The sequence below is a fragment of the Scylla paramamosain genome, chromosome 28 (genome assembly GCF_035594125.1).
Source record: "Scylla paramamosain isolate STU-SP2022 chromosome 28, ASM3559412v1, whole genome shotgun sequence".
Classification (NCBI taxonomy): domain Eukaryota; kingdom Metazoa; phylum Arthropoda; class Malacostraca; order Decapoda; family Portunidae; genus Scylla; species Scylla paramamosain.
Window position 1 is genome coordinate 17,717,251 of NC_087178.1, and position 17,500 is coordinate 17,734,750.

Here is a 17,500-nt window from a genome sequence, read left to right on the forward strand (position 1 = left end):
TTCATGGCAACGCGATACTGTTTTTCCCAGAGCGCGGAGGCGGTGAAGGGGAGGCATGAATGGGATGTCTGTGAATGGACCGCCCGGGGAGAAGGTCGGCATGGAGAGGGCCGCGCGCTTCTCCTGTTAAGCCCACTGGTACTTGGACTCAACGGGCCATGTGCACCCAGGCGAGCTCGTCTCCGCCAAGTTAAAAGAAGAAAAAGGCACAGCTGCGGCGGCTGCCTCAGCACTGCACTCCTGGCGGGTCCTGGTGGGTCCTGGTGGGTCTCCCGATTCATACAAGTGTTGAATGTGACGTGCGGGTGGCGGCGGCCAGTGTTGGGTACGCCGTAATGTTTTATCGTCGTTGTGAACATGTCCCCCTCTCCTCTTCCTCCTTCTCCTTGTAGGGTTCTTTCTCCTGCGCGGTGATTGTGGGTGTGGCAGAGGTCGTGGCGGCACTGGTAGCCTTTCCGGGTAAACACAGCTGGCGGAGTGGCGGTCGCCGGTCGCTCTCAAGCACCACGCAGCTCCCCAGGGACAGTCCTCTCTTGTCGTTGGTGGCTGATGACGGCAACGAGGGGAGGGAGGGGGACGCTCCGCCAAAATAATCAAGTGAGTGTAAAGGTCGAAATCAGCTTCCCGTTTGCACAAGGCTGCTGTCAGCGTGTTATTCCGCCTCCTTGTTATTGCGTTACGCCGCAATTGAGTGTGTGCCACTGTACTTAGCCGTGATGCATGAAGTCTTACAGCCTCGTACAGCCTCGCGCAGCTCCGCTCCTCGCTAATTTCCATGATTGAATACGTTTTCTAACACGCTCTGTACGGATAGATCATTCTACGGGTGATTATACAAAACGAAGAAACATTCTGTAACAATAGTGAAAGAAAAAAACTTCTGTATGTCCGGTATCGTGAATCAGACTTCGAATGCTCAGGAGGGCGTGGCGGGAAGGACTTCTGGTGACGAGTACACGTGACGTCCTTCGCTGTGACGTGTATAGAGTGACTTGTCATTTGAACGCGTGTGGCTCCTGATGCTGCTGTGGGGGAATCTGCTCACTGCTCCTGGAATGTTTTGATCTGAAACAGCACCTAAACTGTCTAACTTGTGAACTGCAGTTGGGAGTTGGAAGCGTGTGTGATGTGTGTGTGTGTGTGTGTGTGTGTGTGTGTGTGTGTGTGTGTGTGTGTGTGTGTGTGTGTGTGTGTGTGTGTGCAGGCAGGTAGAGATGATGTGGCTATTTTCTCATCAAGGTGTGACAGGTAAGTGTGGCAAAGTGTAGTCTAAGCCACATTCTTTCCTCAGAAGCCGCACCCTCGCCCACACACACACACACACACACACACACACACACACACGATCTAGGGCAGCAGCAACGCACACAGGAGCAAGACTGAACATCTTATCTCACTGCCACGCCCCCTGTGAGCCACTTATGAGCTAAATGGAAGCTAGGCAAACACACACACACACACACACACACACACACACACACACACACACACACACACACACATTAATGATCTCCGTCACGAATGAACGCCAACTCATATCTTATCAAGCTTACTGACGTGTATAAATATTAATCAGTTCTTCACTGTTTGTCTTTTTGTGTTTTTTTTTTTCTTCTTTAGTGATGAGAAGGTAGGTAAGTATATCAATATCGTTCTTCCACTTGTGCGAGTTTCCTTTCATTGACCTCCTTATCTTTTTTTTTTTTATAGCTTTTCGTGTTTCGTTCTTTCTTTATAGATTCAATAAAATAAATACACATAATTCTGGCACAACACTGCTTATTTTTTTATCCTTTATCTTGTCATTTATGTCGGGAATACGTAAACTCGAAAACCCTCTTTTTCTTTCTTGATCTCCCCCTACCCAACTTGTCTGAATGCCTCATGGATTGTCATTTATCTTTATTCTCTCCTAACGATAACGAAATGGTAAGCGTATAGAGTAGAACACCTTTCGCTAGTTCTTCACAAGTCGTTCAGTCATATTCCAGTCACATCATCATCATCATCATCACTATTTTCTCTACGTGACTGATGTTATATAGTCCTATCCATCTTCTACGATCAAATATCACTGTACTCAATTCTTTTTCTGCTACGATCGTCCTTTCTTAACATCAAGAGAACAGCAGAGAAAAAAAAAAATATGTATAAACACTCAAACACAACCAAGCCGATGCTCATTTTGTCTTTTTTAGGTGAGAGCATTAGCTAAGAAACTCTGGTACCGAAATGTGCCTAAAAAGTTGAAGAGGTTTATGAGAAAAAAAAAAAAAATAAAATAAATAAATAAAAATATGTAGCACTGACACGATTATATTCAACGCTGATTTTGACTTTACTGGGCTTGAAGATTACCTAAGAAACTCTAGTACAAAAATGTGCCTAAAAAATCCGAGGGAAATATTGAAAAAAATGTCAACCAGTGGGAGGGATAAATCCTTACGGTAAATAATCCTAAAGGGTGAAAGGATAAAGGGTAAAGGGAGCAGCACTCGACCATACCTGCCCCTCTTACTCGTCCCTATTACCTGCTCCCACCTGTCCGTCTCAAGGTCATCGCGTGCCGCACATACCATCACCCGTTGCTTGGTAATGTGCAGCCGTCAGTAGTTCCCGATCCTGTTTAGTCTTTAAATACTCATTAAAGAGGACAGCGCGGGACTAAATCACGTGAAAGTTGTTCCTGCCACCTCCATTCCTGATGCTCTTTTGTTTTCGTGCCGTTTTTCGTCTTCTTCTTCTTCTTCTTCTTTTTTTTGCCGTCTCGTAAATTTTCAGTGCTGACAGTGATTTATGAGGGTTCTCTGACTCTTTTTTTTCTTTTGTTCTTGTTTTGAAGTTCCGGGTGCCTGGGAGTGAGTCATTTGGTGGTTCATTCGTTTTCGTACCTTGTTTGAAGCTTCGGATGGCAAGAAGTGAATCAACTGGTGCTTCATTCGTTGTCGTGCACGATTTGCAGCTTAGGATAGCAAGAAGTAAATAATTTCTGGCTTAATTTATTCATGTACCCGATTTGAAGATTTATATATCCAGCACTGGATCCTTTAGTGCTTCATTCACTTTCATTCTCCGAGTAAAGCTTCGGCCAGCAAGCAGTGAATCATTAAGCGCTTCATTCGTTTACAGGTTAACGGATGTTTTACTCCTTCAAGTTACGCGGCAAACTTCCTTCGTTAAAGAACAGACTGAGCGATTAGACGAGGTCAGCATCCCCTCCCCCCTCCCGCTCCCTTAAAAAGCATTAATTAGGTCAAGTCATTACCTTAACTACCCTCCTTCAGACTTAAAGGCAATTAGTGATGGAATAATTAGGTCAGCATCTTTATCTCGTGACCCTTCGCTTCTATAACTTTGGGTGATTATTCACGTCATTTCATCACATCCTCCCTTTCTCCTCCTTCTCTCTTAATAGATTAGAGGTAATTAGATTAAGTCAAACAAGCCCGGGTATTCAGGTCAACTAAGTAAGCTCTTCTTCCCTACTGCCCCTCTTCTTTAATTTGGCTTCAAGGGCACCCACTGGTCTGATCAAATGACGCAAAAAAAAAAGCTTCTTCTATCAACACGGGAAGTAAATCACCCTTAGCTACACTACAAGACTCGCCAGCAGAGATCCAAACACAGATAGGAGGCCTTTTAATATCTATCCAAACTCTCGTTCACTTCATAAAATTCAATATTCAACGTGGCATCGCATCTTTTAGTTTATTTATCCTAGTTTTTCCTCGTTTTTTTTAAAGTGGTGTTTTGTTTTTACCTTCCCTTTCGTGTCCTTGATGATTTTCAAAAAGGTTTTCTAGTTTTATATTAATTTGTCTTATTTTTCAAAAGCGTGTTCTATTTTTTAACTAAAATATACCAGACCTTCTAATATCTACCTAGTTAACATCATAAAACTCAATACTCATTTTATTTTATTTTATTTTATCTTATTTTTTTTTACCGTTTTCTGTGCTTATCTCCATCTTCGTTTTCTTCGTGTTCTACTTTCATTTTCACTTCCGTCTTCTTCTTCATCATTTCTGAAAACCCGTGTTCTATTTTTAACTCCGTTTCCGTTTTATTCCTCGTCTCTAAATTGGTGTTCTATTTTTACTCTTAGGACTCGTTCTCTTCCTCGTCATTTCCACGATTCCTCTTCCATCTTTGTTTTCTTCTCTTTATTTTTCTGGTGGCATCCTATTCTTTCGTCTTCATCCTCATTATTTTCAAGTGGTAGTCTGTTTTTTTTTTTATCACCTTTTTCTTCATTACTTTCAAGGTGGGACTTTTTTTATTTCCATGTCCACTTTCGTACTCTTCCTCTTCATTATTGTACACAAAACTCACTCTGTGTATCAGATTTCCCCCTCATTATTTCCAAGTGGTAGTCTGTTTTTTTATTTAATTTTTTTTTATTACCTTTTTCTTCTTCATTACTTTCAAGATGGGACTTTTTTATTTCCATGTCCACTTTCGTACTCTTCCTCATCATTATCGTACACAAAACTCACTCCGTGCATCAGATCCCTCTATTTCTCTCTCTCAGTTTCTTTCTCTCTTCCTGTTTCCCCTCTCTATTTATCTATACAAATTTATGATAGGCGTTACATTCTTCATATTTCATGTAACTCTCTCTCTCTCTCTCTCTCTCTCTCTCTCTCTCTCTCTCTCTCTCTCTCTCTCTCTCTCTCTCTCTCTCTCTCTCTCTCTCTCTCTCTCTCTCTACATTTCTCCTACATACATTTCTTTCCCCATATTTCGTGGATCAAATGTCTCTATATACCTCTCTATCTCTCAGTTTTTCCCCCTTTTCCCGCTCCTTCTCTATCTATACATACATTTCTCACAACGGACATTACCTCGCTCACATTTCGCATGCAAGACATTTTTTTACGTAACGGGAGAATTTCGCGGGGACAAAATATTCCACAGTCTACATAAAAACAAAACTTTTCAAACATTCCTTTTACATGTTTTCCATTTGGACACACGGCGCGCTGACCAGCTTGCCACGCGCCGCTTTCTCGGGATTACTGCAAAATGTTTCTCCACTCCGCGTTTTGTACAGTACACAGGGCTCTCTCTCTCTCTCTCTCTCTCTCTCTCTCTCTCTCTCTCTCTCTCTCTCTCTCTCTCTCTCTCTCTCGCGAACACAAACCTATATATTAATTTTGCCTGGTTTATTTTTATTGGATTCCTTTAGTCTCTCTCTCTCTCTCTCTCTCTCTCTCTCTCTCTCTCTCTCTCTCTCTCTCTCTCTCTCTCTCTCTCTCTCTCTCTCACATATACAATGATATAACAGTTTTGCTTTCTCAATTTTACCAGTTTCCTTTACCCCCCCCTCTCTCTCTCTCTCTCTCTCTCTCTCTCTCTCTCTCTCTCTCTCTCTCTCTCTCTCTCTCTCTCTCTCTCACACACACACAAAGTGCTTTTCCTCCCTATTACGTGATTAACTCGTGACACGCAACATCTGCTTGACTCACAAATACACGTGCAAAACAAAATGCCAGCAGGTATTTCAGTAACGCTGAAGGAACGCAATCAAATCAGCCTGCAGGTGAGGAAGGTGTGTGGAGTTAGGCTCGTGCTGGTGATAAAAGTGCGGGAAAAGGGATTATTTGTGTATTATTGAGAGAGAGAGAGAGAGAGAGAGAGAGAGAGAGAGAGAGAGAGAGAGAGAGAGAGAGAGAGAGAGAGAGAGAGAGAGAGAGAGAGCCAGCGAGCGAGGAAGTTTAGCTTAAAAGGAATAAAAGTTTCGTCTTGCTACACTTTACACACAAAACTTCGTGGGACTTAGCATTCGCTTCAGCCAACTTACTCCTCCGCCAAAACTGTGTCTGTAATTTTGAGTCTGTGTGGAATGTGGAGCAACACCCATTGTAATAATAATAATAATAATAACAGTAGTAGTAGTAGTAGTAGTAGTAGTAGTAGTAGTAGTAGTAGTAGTAGTAGTAGTAGTAGTAGTAATAGTAGTAGTAGTAGTAGTGGAATTTGCTTATTCGCACTTGCAGGAAATTTGTGATAGTCTTATTTATTTATCTTTTTTTTTGGTGGGTGTTACAGTTCCAAGTTTCCTTCTTCCCCTCTTTGATGCATAAATGATGAGGGAAGGGAAAAAAAGAAACTCAGAGGCGCCACTTTTTTTTTTCCTTTCATTCTCATATCCACTTCTCCTCAGTGGCGCCATCCTCCTTTTTTCCCCTTTTTCATTCTCATCCCTACTTCTTCCCTCTTCCTACAGTTTCCATTGCAAGAACCTCCATCATACTTTTCTTCACTGTCTTCCACTTACTCTCTCTTGTTTCCACTTTTCACTTGTCTCTTTTATCATGTCATTTCGATCTCCCAGTTTCATATTTTTTCATCTTCACTGTCTTCCAATTTCACTTCACTTCGTCCCTTAAAATCACTCTTATCTTTCCACAACCATTTATCTCTTTATTCATCATTTAATTTCCATCTCCTAGTACCATATTTCTCCTCTTCACTATCTTCACTTCGTCAATTTCCACTCACTCCCCTGTTTCCACTTGCGTATCTCCTCCTTTATCACCTCATCTCCATCTCCCAGCTCACTATTTCTCCTCATCTTCACTGTCCTCCAATATTCACACACTCTCTACCTCCCTCCCTTAGACTTTCTCCTGTTTCCACTTTCCACTTATCTCCACCTCATGTTATGCTCTCCACCACTCCAAACTTTCCTCACCCCTCACTGCCGCGACATTCCCCACTGCTTACCTCTTCTCCTCCCCCAGGCGCGAGTCCACCCTCTGGGGACTCACTAACGAGGGTCAGGAAGCACACCCACTTAGATCCACAGCAGGAGTGAACGAGGTAGGGAAAAGGTGGTGGTGGTAGTAGTAGTAGTAGTAGTAGTAGTAGTAGTAGTAGTAGTAGTAGTAGTAGTAGGAAGACCCCAAACAGAAGCGGACGAAGGCAAATAAGTAGTAATAGCAGGAGGAGGAAATAGAAGGAAAGGAAGAAGAGACAGATCCCCAGCAGGAATGGTCGAAGGAGAAGTAGGAGGACGAGCAGGAGGAGGAGGAGGAGGAGGAACGGGAAGTAGAAGAGGAGGAGGAGGAGGCCCACACATCAAGGGGAAGACCCAAATAGCTCACTTACCCCAGAACTCAAGACGCTGGAGAAACATGGTCCTGTTGTAGGCGCAGCTGGTGGCCATGACGGAGGAGAGGCAGGAGGAGGGTGTCGCACGCTCGCGGATTTATGCTCTAAGCTTCCCAAAGGCCGGTGAAGCTTCTGGCATGTTAGCTTCACTTCTCTGTATGAAGCTAAACTTATTTCCTTTGTTTTTCTGTCTGTCTGTCTCTGTTTCCCTCTCTCCTTCGCTTTGTCTCTTCATAAACACAGATTTCGTTGTTGAGCAAATAGTTATGTTCTCTTGTTTTCTTTTCCACTTGTTATGTGAAAGTTCTTGTGTTCTGATGATGATAATAGCACTTTTTACACACACAAATCCCTCACTCACACTCACACACACGCACACACACACACACACACACACACAAGCACTACCGCACGAACGCTAAAATCTGGTATATTTTCGCCAGTGAATTGAAGACTTAAGCTCATATTAAACAATCCATCCCCTGAAGACCTTATCGCGTTGAAAACAGTAGCGCTTTAGTCCGTAATCTTAAACATTTCGTCTTCCTGTCTCTTACAAACACTGTGGTGGAATTGTCTTGTTTTGAAGGGAGTTTTAATAATCCTAGTGACAATTTACCAAGAATTCTGCATCAACAACAGGAAAAACAATCAAGACCACGAATAAGGCTCCAGTGGAAGCTATTAAGTGTTTTCAAGGGTGCTTTCATGATTCTACTGTGATTCTGCATCCTCAATACAAAAAAAAAAAATAATAATAAAAACAAGAAAAACCATCAACGTGTCCTTTTGGAAATAGTACTGACGCCTCCACGAATACAGTCCTTCGTCGGAGACACGTAGGGGTGATCAAAATGCATGCTGTAAGTTTAAGAAGGATTTTGCACCATGAGTAGGAAAAAAAACAACCATAAAAACACGAATACCCAACTGCTTGACTTTCAAAAATAGTCCTGTTGAAAGAATAATGCTTTAAGGAACACACGCCTTCGTCAGAGACACGTAGGGGTGATCAATCCACTGCAGACAGGGAGTGGAGGGGGAAACTTGATAATGTAACCCTTGGTCTCGCGCCGTTGTGTGACGCAAGGCAGCACAGACCCTTTGTGTGAGTGGCTGTGTTGCTTTTTGTCCCACACGCCACTGGGCAGCTGGCGTGTTTGTTCATGATAGCAAGAGGAACACTGCGCCACTCTTCGGCAGAGACAAGAGTGGTGACGTCAGTGGTGTGTCGTCGCCGCCACCGCCCGCCACCTCCACCAGCGAGGGACGCAGTAACAAGGGACGCTGTGACCAGGGATACTACGATCAGGGACGCTGTGACTAAGAAGGGGCGGTGTAAATAAAGGGCGTAACAAGGGCAGACCGTAACAAGAGATCGCAACAAGGGAAACAGTAACGAAAGAAACCCATAACAAGGGAAACAGTAACAGGGAAAGACCGTAACAAGGGAAAACAAGCCAAAACCGTCACGAAGGGAACCCGTAACGAGGGAAAGCTGTAACAAGAGACCAGAAACATCGAGACCATAACGAGGGATTAATCGTAACAAGGGAAGGACCATAACGAGGGAAAACCGTAACCTCCTCTCCTCCCCGCTCCCCACCGCCTCCCCCCCAAAAAAAAAACAACAACAACAACTTAGGAGTAAAGACCGTAACGAGGGAAAGCCGTAACAGCGAGAGACCGTAACAAGGGGAGGCCGTAACGCAGCGCTGTTCACCACCACGTCGGAGTTACGGTTCAATAACAGTGCAGCACAAGACTCAAGGTTACACAGGGACGCACAAAGGGAACGTCGCCGGCTTGAAATATGCCCTCAAAAATGGTTCTTTTCTCGCATACGATCCATTTTTTGCCCTGTTTCCCTTTCCTCCCCTCTCCCTCTCTCTTGGAACGCTTAGAACTTTCTACTCCCTCCTCCTCCTCCTCCTCCTCTTCCTCCTCACTCTCCAGACAAAACACTTTCCCTACCTACCTTCTCTCCTCCCCCTCCTCTTCCTCTTGTTCTCTCGTCCATCCTTCCTCATCTCTTTTATCTACACTCTACCAAAATTCACTTCCTCATCTACTCCATCTTCTTTCATCCAGACTTTCCCTAAACTCATTCCTTCCTCATTTTCACCATCTTCTTTTTTACCCAGACTCTCCCAGACTCACTCCTCTCTCGCCATCCTTCCTCGTCTTCCCTCTATCCACACTCTCCCAAACACACTTCTCTCATCTCCGCCATTCTCCTTTTATACAAACTCTCCCAGCCTTCACACTCTCCCCGCCAGCACCGCCCACCACCACCACCACCACCACCAGCTTGCTCTCTCATCCTGCTGTGGCCATCATCCTTAACACACATCAGCCGCCTCACGCCCCTCCATCACAGCTGCTGCAGGATACCCCAAGTTGGGGAAGAAAAAAGGAATATTTAGTAATGAAACCACCGTCGTCACCATCAGGAACAACAACAGTACCAGGTTAGGTTAGGTTAGGTTAGGTTAAGTTAGGTTTGTTTACTTTTACATATCTTATTCTTTTCATCTTCTCGGTTTTATTTTCTTTCTTTTTTTGTTTTGTTTTGCTGTGAGTTATTATTTTTCATTAGGGACCGCCACTTGTAAGTCTTGTGGCTTCTTACAGCTTCCCTTATTAAGCCTTATGTTAATGTGTTCACCGTAAACACACACACACACACACACACACACACACGCGCACACGAGATGAGACGCTGTAATGACGCAATAAAACTAATTCACGCGTTAATAGTTTCATCAAAGGCACGTTTTTTAGTACCTAGTTTCCCACGATGCCTTCAAACACCCTCAAGACTCTCGACTTTAGAGACAAGACAAGGATCACTTTCAAAAACACTTCAGCAACATCCCTAGCTTACGTCCACAGCGCGAGCAGATGAAGCAGAAGGAGGTGGAGGAGGAGGAGGAGGAGGAGGAGGAGGAGGAGGAGGAGGAGGAGGAGGAGGAGGAGGAGGAGGAGGAGGAGGAGGAGGAGGAGGAAGAGGAGGAGGAAGAGGAGGAGGAGGAGGAGGAGGCTGGCTATAGTGAGTGATATACAGGTTTTCAAAGGTGTTTTCATGATGCCAGTGATAGCTTAACACAGATTCAGCAACATTAATGGGAAAAACAACCATGAGAAGCTAAGTAATCATCACTGTGGCCTTTGAAAATTGTCATTACGAGAGTCCAAAGCGTTTCAAAATGAGGCCCCGGGGGGAGATCAAAAGTGGCTCGGTTTGGTGGACAAGGGGAAGGAAAAAAAGAGTTAAGGATTGTGAGCGAAGAAACAGGAAGTATGGAAAAAGGAAAATCTCTGAAGTTAACCTAATCTTAACTAATCTACTAAAACTTCACCTAACCTAACCCTAACTTTACACAACGCCAAAGGAGAAGAAATTACATATCACTACAAGAACGTGGCAAAGGTAACCTAACCTATAACCTAACCTAATCTTAACTAATCTACTAAAACTTCACCTAACCTAACCCTAACCTTACACAATGCCAAAGGAGAAGAAATTACATATCACTACAAGAACGTAGCAAATGTAACCTAACCTAACCTAGTCACACTTAATCTAGCCCCACAAAACGCTGACCTAAGCTAACCTAACCTTACCTTACTTGACAAAAAAAAAAAAAAAAAAAAAAAAAAAACACACACACACAAAGCAAACAGCTTAACCTAACCAAACTTAACCTAACCTGACGTAATCTAACTAAACTTAACCTAACCTAATCAAACTTAACCTAACCTGACGTAACCTTATCCAACCCAACCTAACCTAATGTTAAAAAAAAAAATACAAGAACGTGCTAAATGGTAAGATCAAAGTAAAATAAATAGTAAAAAAAAAAAAAAAAAATAAGACGAAATTAAGGAGAGGAAAGAAAAGAAGAAAAGCGAAAACAAGGCAAAAAGGAGTCAAGACAAAGAAGAAGCGTGAAAATAAATAGCGTAAAGAGAAAGGGTGGAGGAGATAAAAGTGAAGATAGAGAGGAGTGAAAATAAAAGCCTCGTTAATGGAAAGAAAATAAAATAAGATAAAGGTTTAGAAGCGAAAAGCGTAAAGAGAGAGAGAGAGAGAGAGAGAGAGAGAGAGAGAGAGAGAGAGAGAGAGAGAGAGAGAGAGAGAGAGAGAGAGAGAGAGAGAGAGAGAGAGAGAGAGATTAGTAAATACAGAAGAGTTTGTTGAGTAAAGAATATTTTATAGTATTTACAGTTAGGTTAGGTAAGTTACGTTAGGTTAGCTGAGGTTAGATTAGGTTAGGTTAGATTTACATTAGGTTAGGTGAAATTTGGTTAGGTTAGGTATTATGGCATTTACTATTTGGTTACGTTAGGTTAAGTTAGGTTAGGTTAGGTTAAAGTTAGGTTATGTTTGGTTAGGTCAGGTTAAATTAGGTTAGGTTAGGTTAAGTTTGGTTAGGTTAAGTTTGGTTAGCTTAGGTTAAGTCAGGTTGTTAGGTTAGGTTAGGTTAAGTTTGGTTAGGTTAAGTTTGGTTAGGTCAGGTTAAGTCAGGTTGTTAGGTTAGGTTAGGTTAAGTTTGGTTAGGTTAGATTAAGTTAGGTTAGGTTAGGTTAGGTTAGGTTAAGTTTGGTTAGGTTAGATTAAGTTAGGTCAAGTTTGGTTAGGTTAGGTTTTAAGGCGTTTACTGTTTCCCCGCGATCCTGAATGGACTCCCTGAACCCACAAAGGCACGATCCGAACCCATTACTACACTACTCGATCCCACAAAGACAGAATCTGAATTTACAACTGCACAACTCGATTCCGCAATTCTCTATAATCTCACGAACCCATGAAAAGCGAAGAAAATGTGTGTGTGTGTGTGTGTGTGTGTGTGTGTGTGTGTGTGTGTGTGTGTGTGTGATATATACTACTACTACTATTACTACTACTATTACTACTACTACTACTACACACACACACACACACACACACACACACAAACACACAAGCAGTTTTCCACCAGGGGTTTAAAATATTTCCGAAATTAGCCTCTCTCTCTCTCTCTCTCTCTCTCTCTCTCTCTCTCTCTCTCTCTCTCTCTCTCTCTCTCTCTCTCTCTCTCTCTTTCTCTCTCACCGTCAACATACAATCTCTTCCCCTCGTGTGTGTGGTTAAGAGGAGTTGAACCCGTTGCACCTCTCCCCTCTTCCCTCCTCTCCCACTCGCCCCTCTTCTCTCCTCTCCCCTCACCCCACTCACCCTCCACTGGGCCAGATCAACAATGGAGAGGAGAGGGGGAAGGGAAAAGAGGGAAAGGATGAATATGAATGAGGGGAAAGGCACAAGGAAAAAAAGCAGACAGAGATTGGAAAAGAAGAGGGATAAAGGAGAAGAGCATTAAGATGAGGAATGAGGAAGAAAGGAGGAGGGAGGAAGAGGAGAAAGGGAGATAGGAGAAGAATGAAGGATGGGAGAGAAAGAAGAGAAAGAAGTGAGTGAGATGGATGTTATGATAGGAGAGAGAGAGAGAGAGAGAGAGAGAGAGAGAGAGAGAGAGAGAGAGAGAGAGAGAGAGAGAGAGAGAGAGAGAGAGAGAGAGAGAGAGAGAGAGAGAGAGAGAGAGAGAGAGTAATGGCCAGCCTCACACCTGCTCCTACACCCGCTTAATGAGGGTGAGAGCTCAGTAATTAAGACTCCCTCTCACCTGTGACAGAGAGGTAAAGGTAAGTGCGCTCTCACACTCTCTCTCTCTCTCTCTCTCTCTCTCTCTCTCTCTCTCTCTCTCTCTCTCTCTCTCTCTCTTTCTCGCTCACTCACTCTCTCACTTGACTCATGCCATCCTTGTGACGCAGGTGTGAGTCACTCTCTCTCTCTCTCTCTCTCTCTCTCTCTCTCTCTCTCTCTCTCTCTCTCTCTCTCTCTCTCTCTCTCTCTCTCTCTCTCTTTCTCCTTCATGAATTCTCTCACTTCCTTGTTTTCCCTTTTCGTCTCACTTTTTTTTATTAGATTCTTCTAATCCCCTTTCTCTTCTTTTATTGCTTTTCCTCTCATTCTCTTCTCTCTCTATTGCTTCTTTTGTCCTCCTATCTATTTTTTTCTCTTCCCATTCTCTGCTCTATTTCCTCTAACTTTCTCTCTCTCTCTCTCTCTCTCTCTCTCTCTCTCTCTCTCTCTCTCTCTCTCTCTCTCTCTCTCTCTCTCTCTCTCTCTCTCTCTCTCTCCCTTCCATCTATTCTCTTTTCCTCTTTTTCTTCTTTCTTGTTTTCCCTTCCTATCATTAGGTTTACTTCTTTTTTCCTCTCTCTCTCTCTCTCTCTCTCTCTCTCTCTCTCTCTCTCTCTCTCTCTCTCTCTCTCTCTCTCTCTCTCTCTCTCTCTCTCTCTCTCTCTCCCCTTTCACTCTTGTCCATGAAGTCTCTCTCCTTTGCTCTTCCTCTCACTCCCTTTTCTCTGTTTCCTTTTTCTTTCCTTCCTTCTTCTTGAATTTTCTCTTTCCTTTTTAAAAATATAATTCATCTAGTCTCTTTTTTTATTTTATCTTACTTTATTCTTTGGTTTCGCCCTCTATCTCTCTCTCTCTCTCTCTCTCTCTCTCTCTCTCTCTCTCTCTCTCTCTCTCTCTCTCCTCCTCTTCCTCTTCTCTCGTCCACTTTCCCTCCCTTTCTGTCTTCGTAATTACCTATTGGTTGACTAAGTTTTGAAGACATTATTGGGCGGTAATGTTGCTAAAACTCTCTCTCTCTCTCTCTCTCTCTCTCTCTCTCTCTCTCTCTCTCTCTCTCTCTCTTACAATTTCACCTTGATTCTTAGCGTGATTTTGTGTTTTTGTTTTCAGTGTATGTTTTAGAGGAGGAGGAGGAGGAAGAGGAGGAGGAGGAGGAGGAGGAGGAGGAGGAGGAGGAGGAGGAGGAGGAGGAGGAGGAGGAGGAGGAGGAGGAGGAGTGGAAGCAAAGATGGCAGTAACGGACTAACCTTTATCTCTAACCACGCATGTAATCCTCCTCCTCCTCCTCCTCCTCCTCCTCCTCCTCATCCTCCTCCTCCTCCTCCTCCTTCTCCAATACCTCTCTTTCCTTCACCATCTCCCTGAACACCACCAATAGTCCATTAATTCCACCACCACCACCACCACCAACACCAGCACCACCACTTCCACGGCTCATCAACACAGCCTCACTCACGCCCATTCCCAGACGCCGCCCACGCCCACAGAGCAAAATGGGCGAGCAGAGAATTTACGTACACGCTGCAGAGGCTTCCTAAAACGTACACAGGTAAACTTTCTTACATACACAAGGCAGTTTGTATGCATGTGTACGTAAATCCGTGTGTGTGTGTGTGTGTGTGTGTGTGTGTGTGTGTGTGTGTGTGTGTGTGTGTGTGTGTGTGTGTGTGTGTGTGTGTGTGTGTGTGTGTGTGTGTGTGTGTGTGTGTGTGTGTCACAATGAGCAACACCTTACTAGTGCATATGCAAATTAGCACTCAGGTGAGGCAGGCAGGTGAGCTACGCCCATAGGAGGAGGAAGAAGAGGAGCAGGAGGAGGAGGAGGAGGAGGAGGAGGAGGAGGAGGAGGAGGAGGAGGAGGAGGAGGAGGAGGAGGAGGAAAAAGAAGTACAAACCAAGGCGGCAACTTTTTTTTTCCCATAACAGTAAAAATGAAGAAACATGAAAATTACTGGAGATAAGCAACCCACGCCCTCACACACACACACACACACACACACACACACACACACACACACACACACGCCCACTGTGGCACGATAAAGGAGTCCCAATGAGGCGCCCCGTGTTGCCTGTGTTAAGTGTTTTACATTTATTTTTTAAGTTTTCCCTTCTTTTTAGCACAAAATTTCTCCTTTTTTTCCCTCCCCTCTCTCAGCTCAACCACATTTCCATTTCAGTCTCGTTCGTCTGATAACAAGATTCTTAATTAAAACCCTAAATTCTGTGCAAGTGATTGGTTCCCTAAGCTTTTTATTCAATAATCTGACTGGCGAATTGGCGGGAAGGGGGCGGGGGTAAGGGAGGCAGAGGGAGAAGGAGGGGGAGAGGAAGAGAGTCACTAATCGGAGAGGGGGAAGAGGAGGGGAGAGAGGAGGGGTGGGGACATCCAATGAACCCCCTGCAGCTTGTGGACGTAAAGTAAGAAGAAGTGAATAAATGAATAATCTCAAACACACGGCAGGTAATTCCAGGTAATTTCACTCTCCTCACACCTTAATGATTTCCAGACGCGAATGAGATTATCAGGAACACTAGTCTCGTACATTTTTAACAGTTATCATTGGGTGGTTGTGGTGACGCTAACGGGGCTATAGTCTCTCTCTCTCTCTCTCTCTCTCTCTCTCTCTCTCTCTCTCTCTCTGGGAAGGGTGAATCTACCTGTTTTTTACCCCTTCACCTGTCTGAGAGTTACCTGCGCTAGGTGTGTAGGTGAGGCGAGGACTAATTGAGTTCACCTGTCCTCTCCTTCTGTCGTAACCCTCTGTCTTCTTTTCTTGACTTTGTTTGTAAGTGTGTGTGTGTGTGTGTGTGTGTGTGTGTGTGTGTGTGTGTGTGTGTGTGTGTGTGTGTGTGTGTGTGTGTGTGTGTGTGTGTGTGTGTGTGTGTGTGTGTGTGTAACTTTCCTTTTACAAACATATTCCCCTGTCTGCCTAAGTCCTCTCCCTCTCCCTCTCCCTCTCTCTCTCTCTCTCTCTCTCTCTCTCTCTCTCTCTCTCTCTCTCTCTCCAGGTCCTTCCCCTCACGCTGTCCAAAACCAATCGGGCGGATAAGTCTCCGGCCTCCCTAATGGCCTCCATCAGCCTCCATTACCTTGGCTGCGCTTTTTCAGAGTTCGTGGAGTCACTGTGGTGGAAGAGTCCATCAGTCCACCTCCCGCTGCGGACTCCACCGGACCAGAGACAGTCAATAAGGCCATTAAAAAGGAAGATATATATTGGTTATTCCTCTGCCATTCCCACTACTGCTGTTTCTCTCTCTCTCTCTCTCTCTCTCTCTCTCTCTCTCTCTCTCTCTCTCTCTCTCTCTCTCTCTCTCTCTGGTCTGCATCGGATTATCAAGTGGTTTGTTTTCTCGTTAAGTTTGTTTTTGTTTGTTTTTTAAAAGGCCAAACAGATGATTAGTCGGGTTATTTCATGTCTATTTACTCCTCTGATGGCGCGTTCCTGTTAAGCTATCACTGGAATCATGAGATTAAACATAACCACCATTAAAACTCTAACAATTTCCACGACGGTCTGTTAGGAAGAATCTACATCAGAAACGTTTAGGAATACGTCTCTCTCTCTCTCTCTCTCTCTCTCTCTCTCTCTCTCTCTCTCTCTCTCTCTCTCTCTCTCTCTCTCTCTCTCTCTCTCTCTCTCTCAAGTGGGGGGCCTCCATGAAGTTTCGTATATTTTGTGCAAGTAATTAAATACGCTTCGCTGTAAATGACCTTCTGCAGAACTTTAACATCCCAATGATTTTCCAGATTTTGTTACGGCATGCTGCACGCCACCGTATCCACCTGGTTCACGGCAGTTTAACAGGTAAAATAGCTGAGCCAGGTGAGGTAAGGACGTCAGGTAGCAAGGCAAGACAGAGGGAAAAGCAGATTTTGGCCAAGTGGAGGTTTGATATGAGTTATGTAGGGAAGGAAAGCATCAAAGGTAAGGTAAGGTAAAGCAGGAGGAAAGCCGAGTGGGGAAGTTTGATATGAGTGAGGTAGGAAAGGAATGATCACAGGTAAGGTAAGATAAGCTGGGCAAGGTCAGGTAAGGTCAGGTTGTCTGGTAAGTAGATAAAGGAAGAAAGGGAACAGTAAAAGTAAGGAGATAAAGCCAAGTGTGGGTTTGATATGAGCGAGGTAGGGAAGGAAATGATCACAGGTAAGGTAAGATTGTTAGGTAAGTAGATACAGGAAGAAAGGAGAATAGTGAAGGCAAAGGATTTAAAGTTAAGGTAAGGAGGATTTTAAGTAAGCAAAGGGAATCAAATTAAAGCAAACTAGATATAATAAGAAATTAACACAAAACAAAACACTCAGGAGGTCAGGTAACACGCGACATAAATAAAATCATGATAAGCCAGACTAAACTAGACCTAAAAATACTCACACAGAACAAAATACTCAGCAAGGCAAAAAAAATAATCAAGGCAATGATATAAAAACAACAAAAATAACACAAAATAACACTCAGTTCAACCAGTAAATCTACAATGCAGTTCAATTTTCCCATGCCAGGTAACTTAATACACGAAGACATGGAGGAAGGAGACGAAACCAGCAAAGGCAAGGCACGGGAAGAATAAGTGGCTGGTTTCATATCAAGTAAGGTAACGTAAATATTAAGGTGAACATGTGCGGCAGTATCAGAGGAATGTATTGGCGGGTCGCTGCGGTATCTTGGCAAGCAGGGGGAAGGTCCGCCGAGGCAC

General features: G+C 43.8%; 1 protein-coding gene across 6 annotated transcripts in view; it reads right to left on the reverse strand.

Annotated features, from left to right (window-relative positions):
- The window catches only part of LOC135115022 (supervillin-like), a 156,257-nt gene that overhangs the window by 110,117 nt on the left and 28,640 nt on the right, over positions 1–17,500 (reverse strand). The window contains exon 2 of one of the 6 annotated variants that reach the window (XM_064031446.1): positions 7,114–7,430. The exons of the other annotated variants lie outside the window; for them this stretch is intronic. Within the exon in view, the coding sequence (XP_063887516.1) occupies positions 7,114–7,171 (58 nt within the window). The 5' untranslated portion in view covers positions 7,172–7,430. The remainder of the gene's footprint in view (positions 1–7,113; positions 7,431–17,500) is intronic. 6 annotated transcript variants of the gene reach the window in all.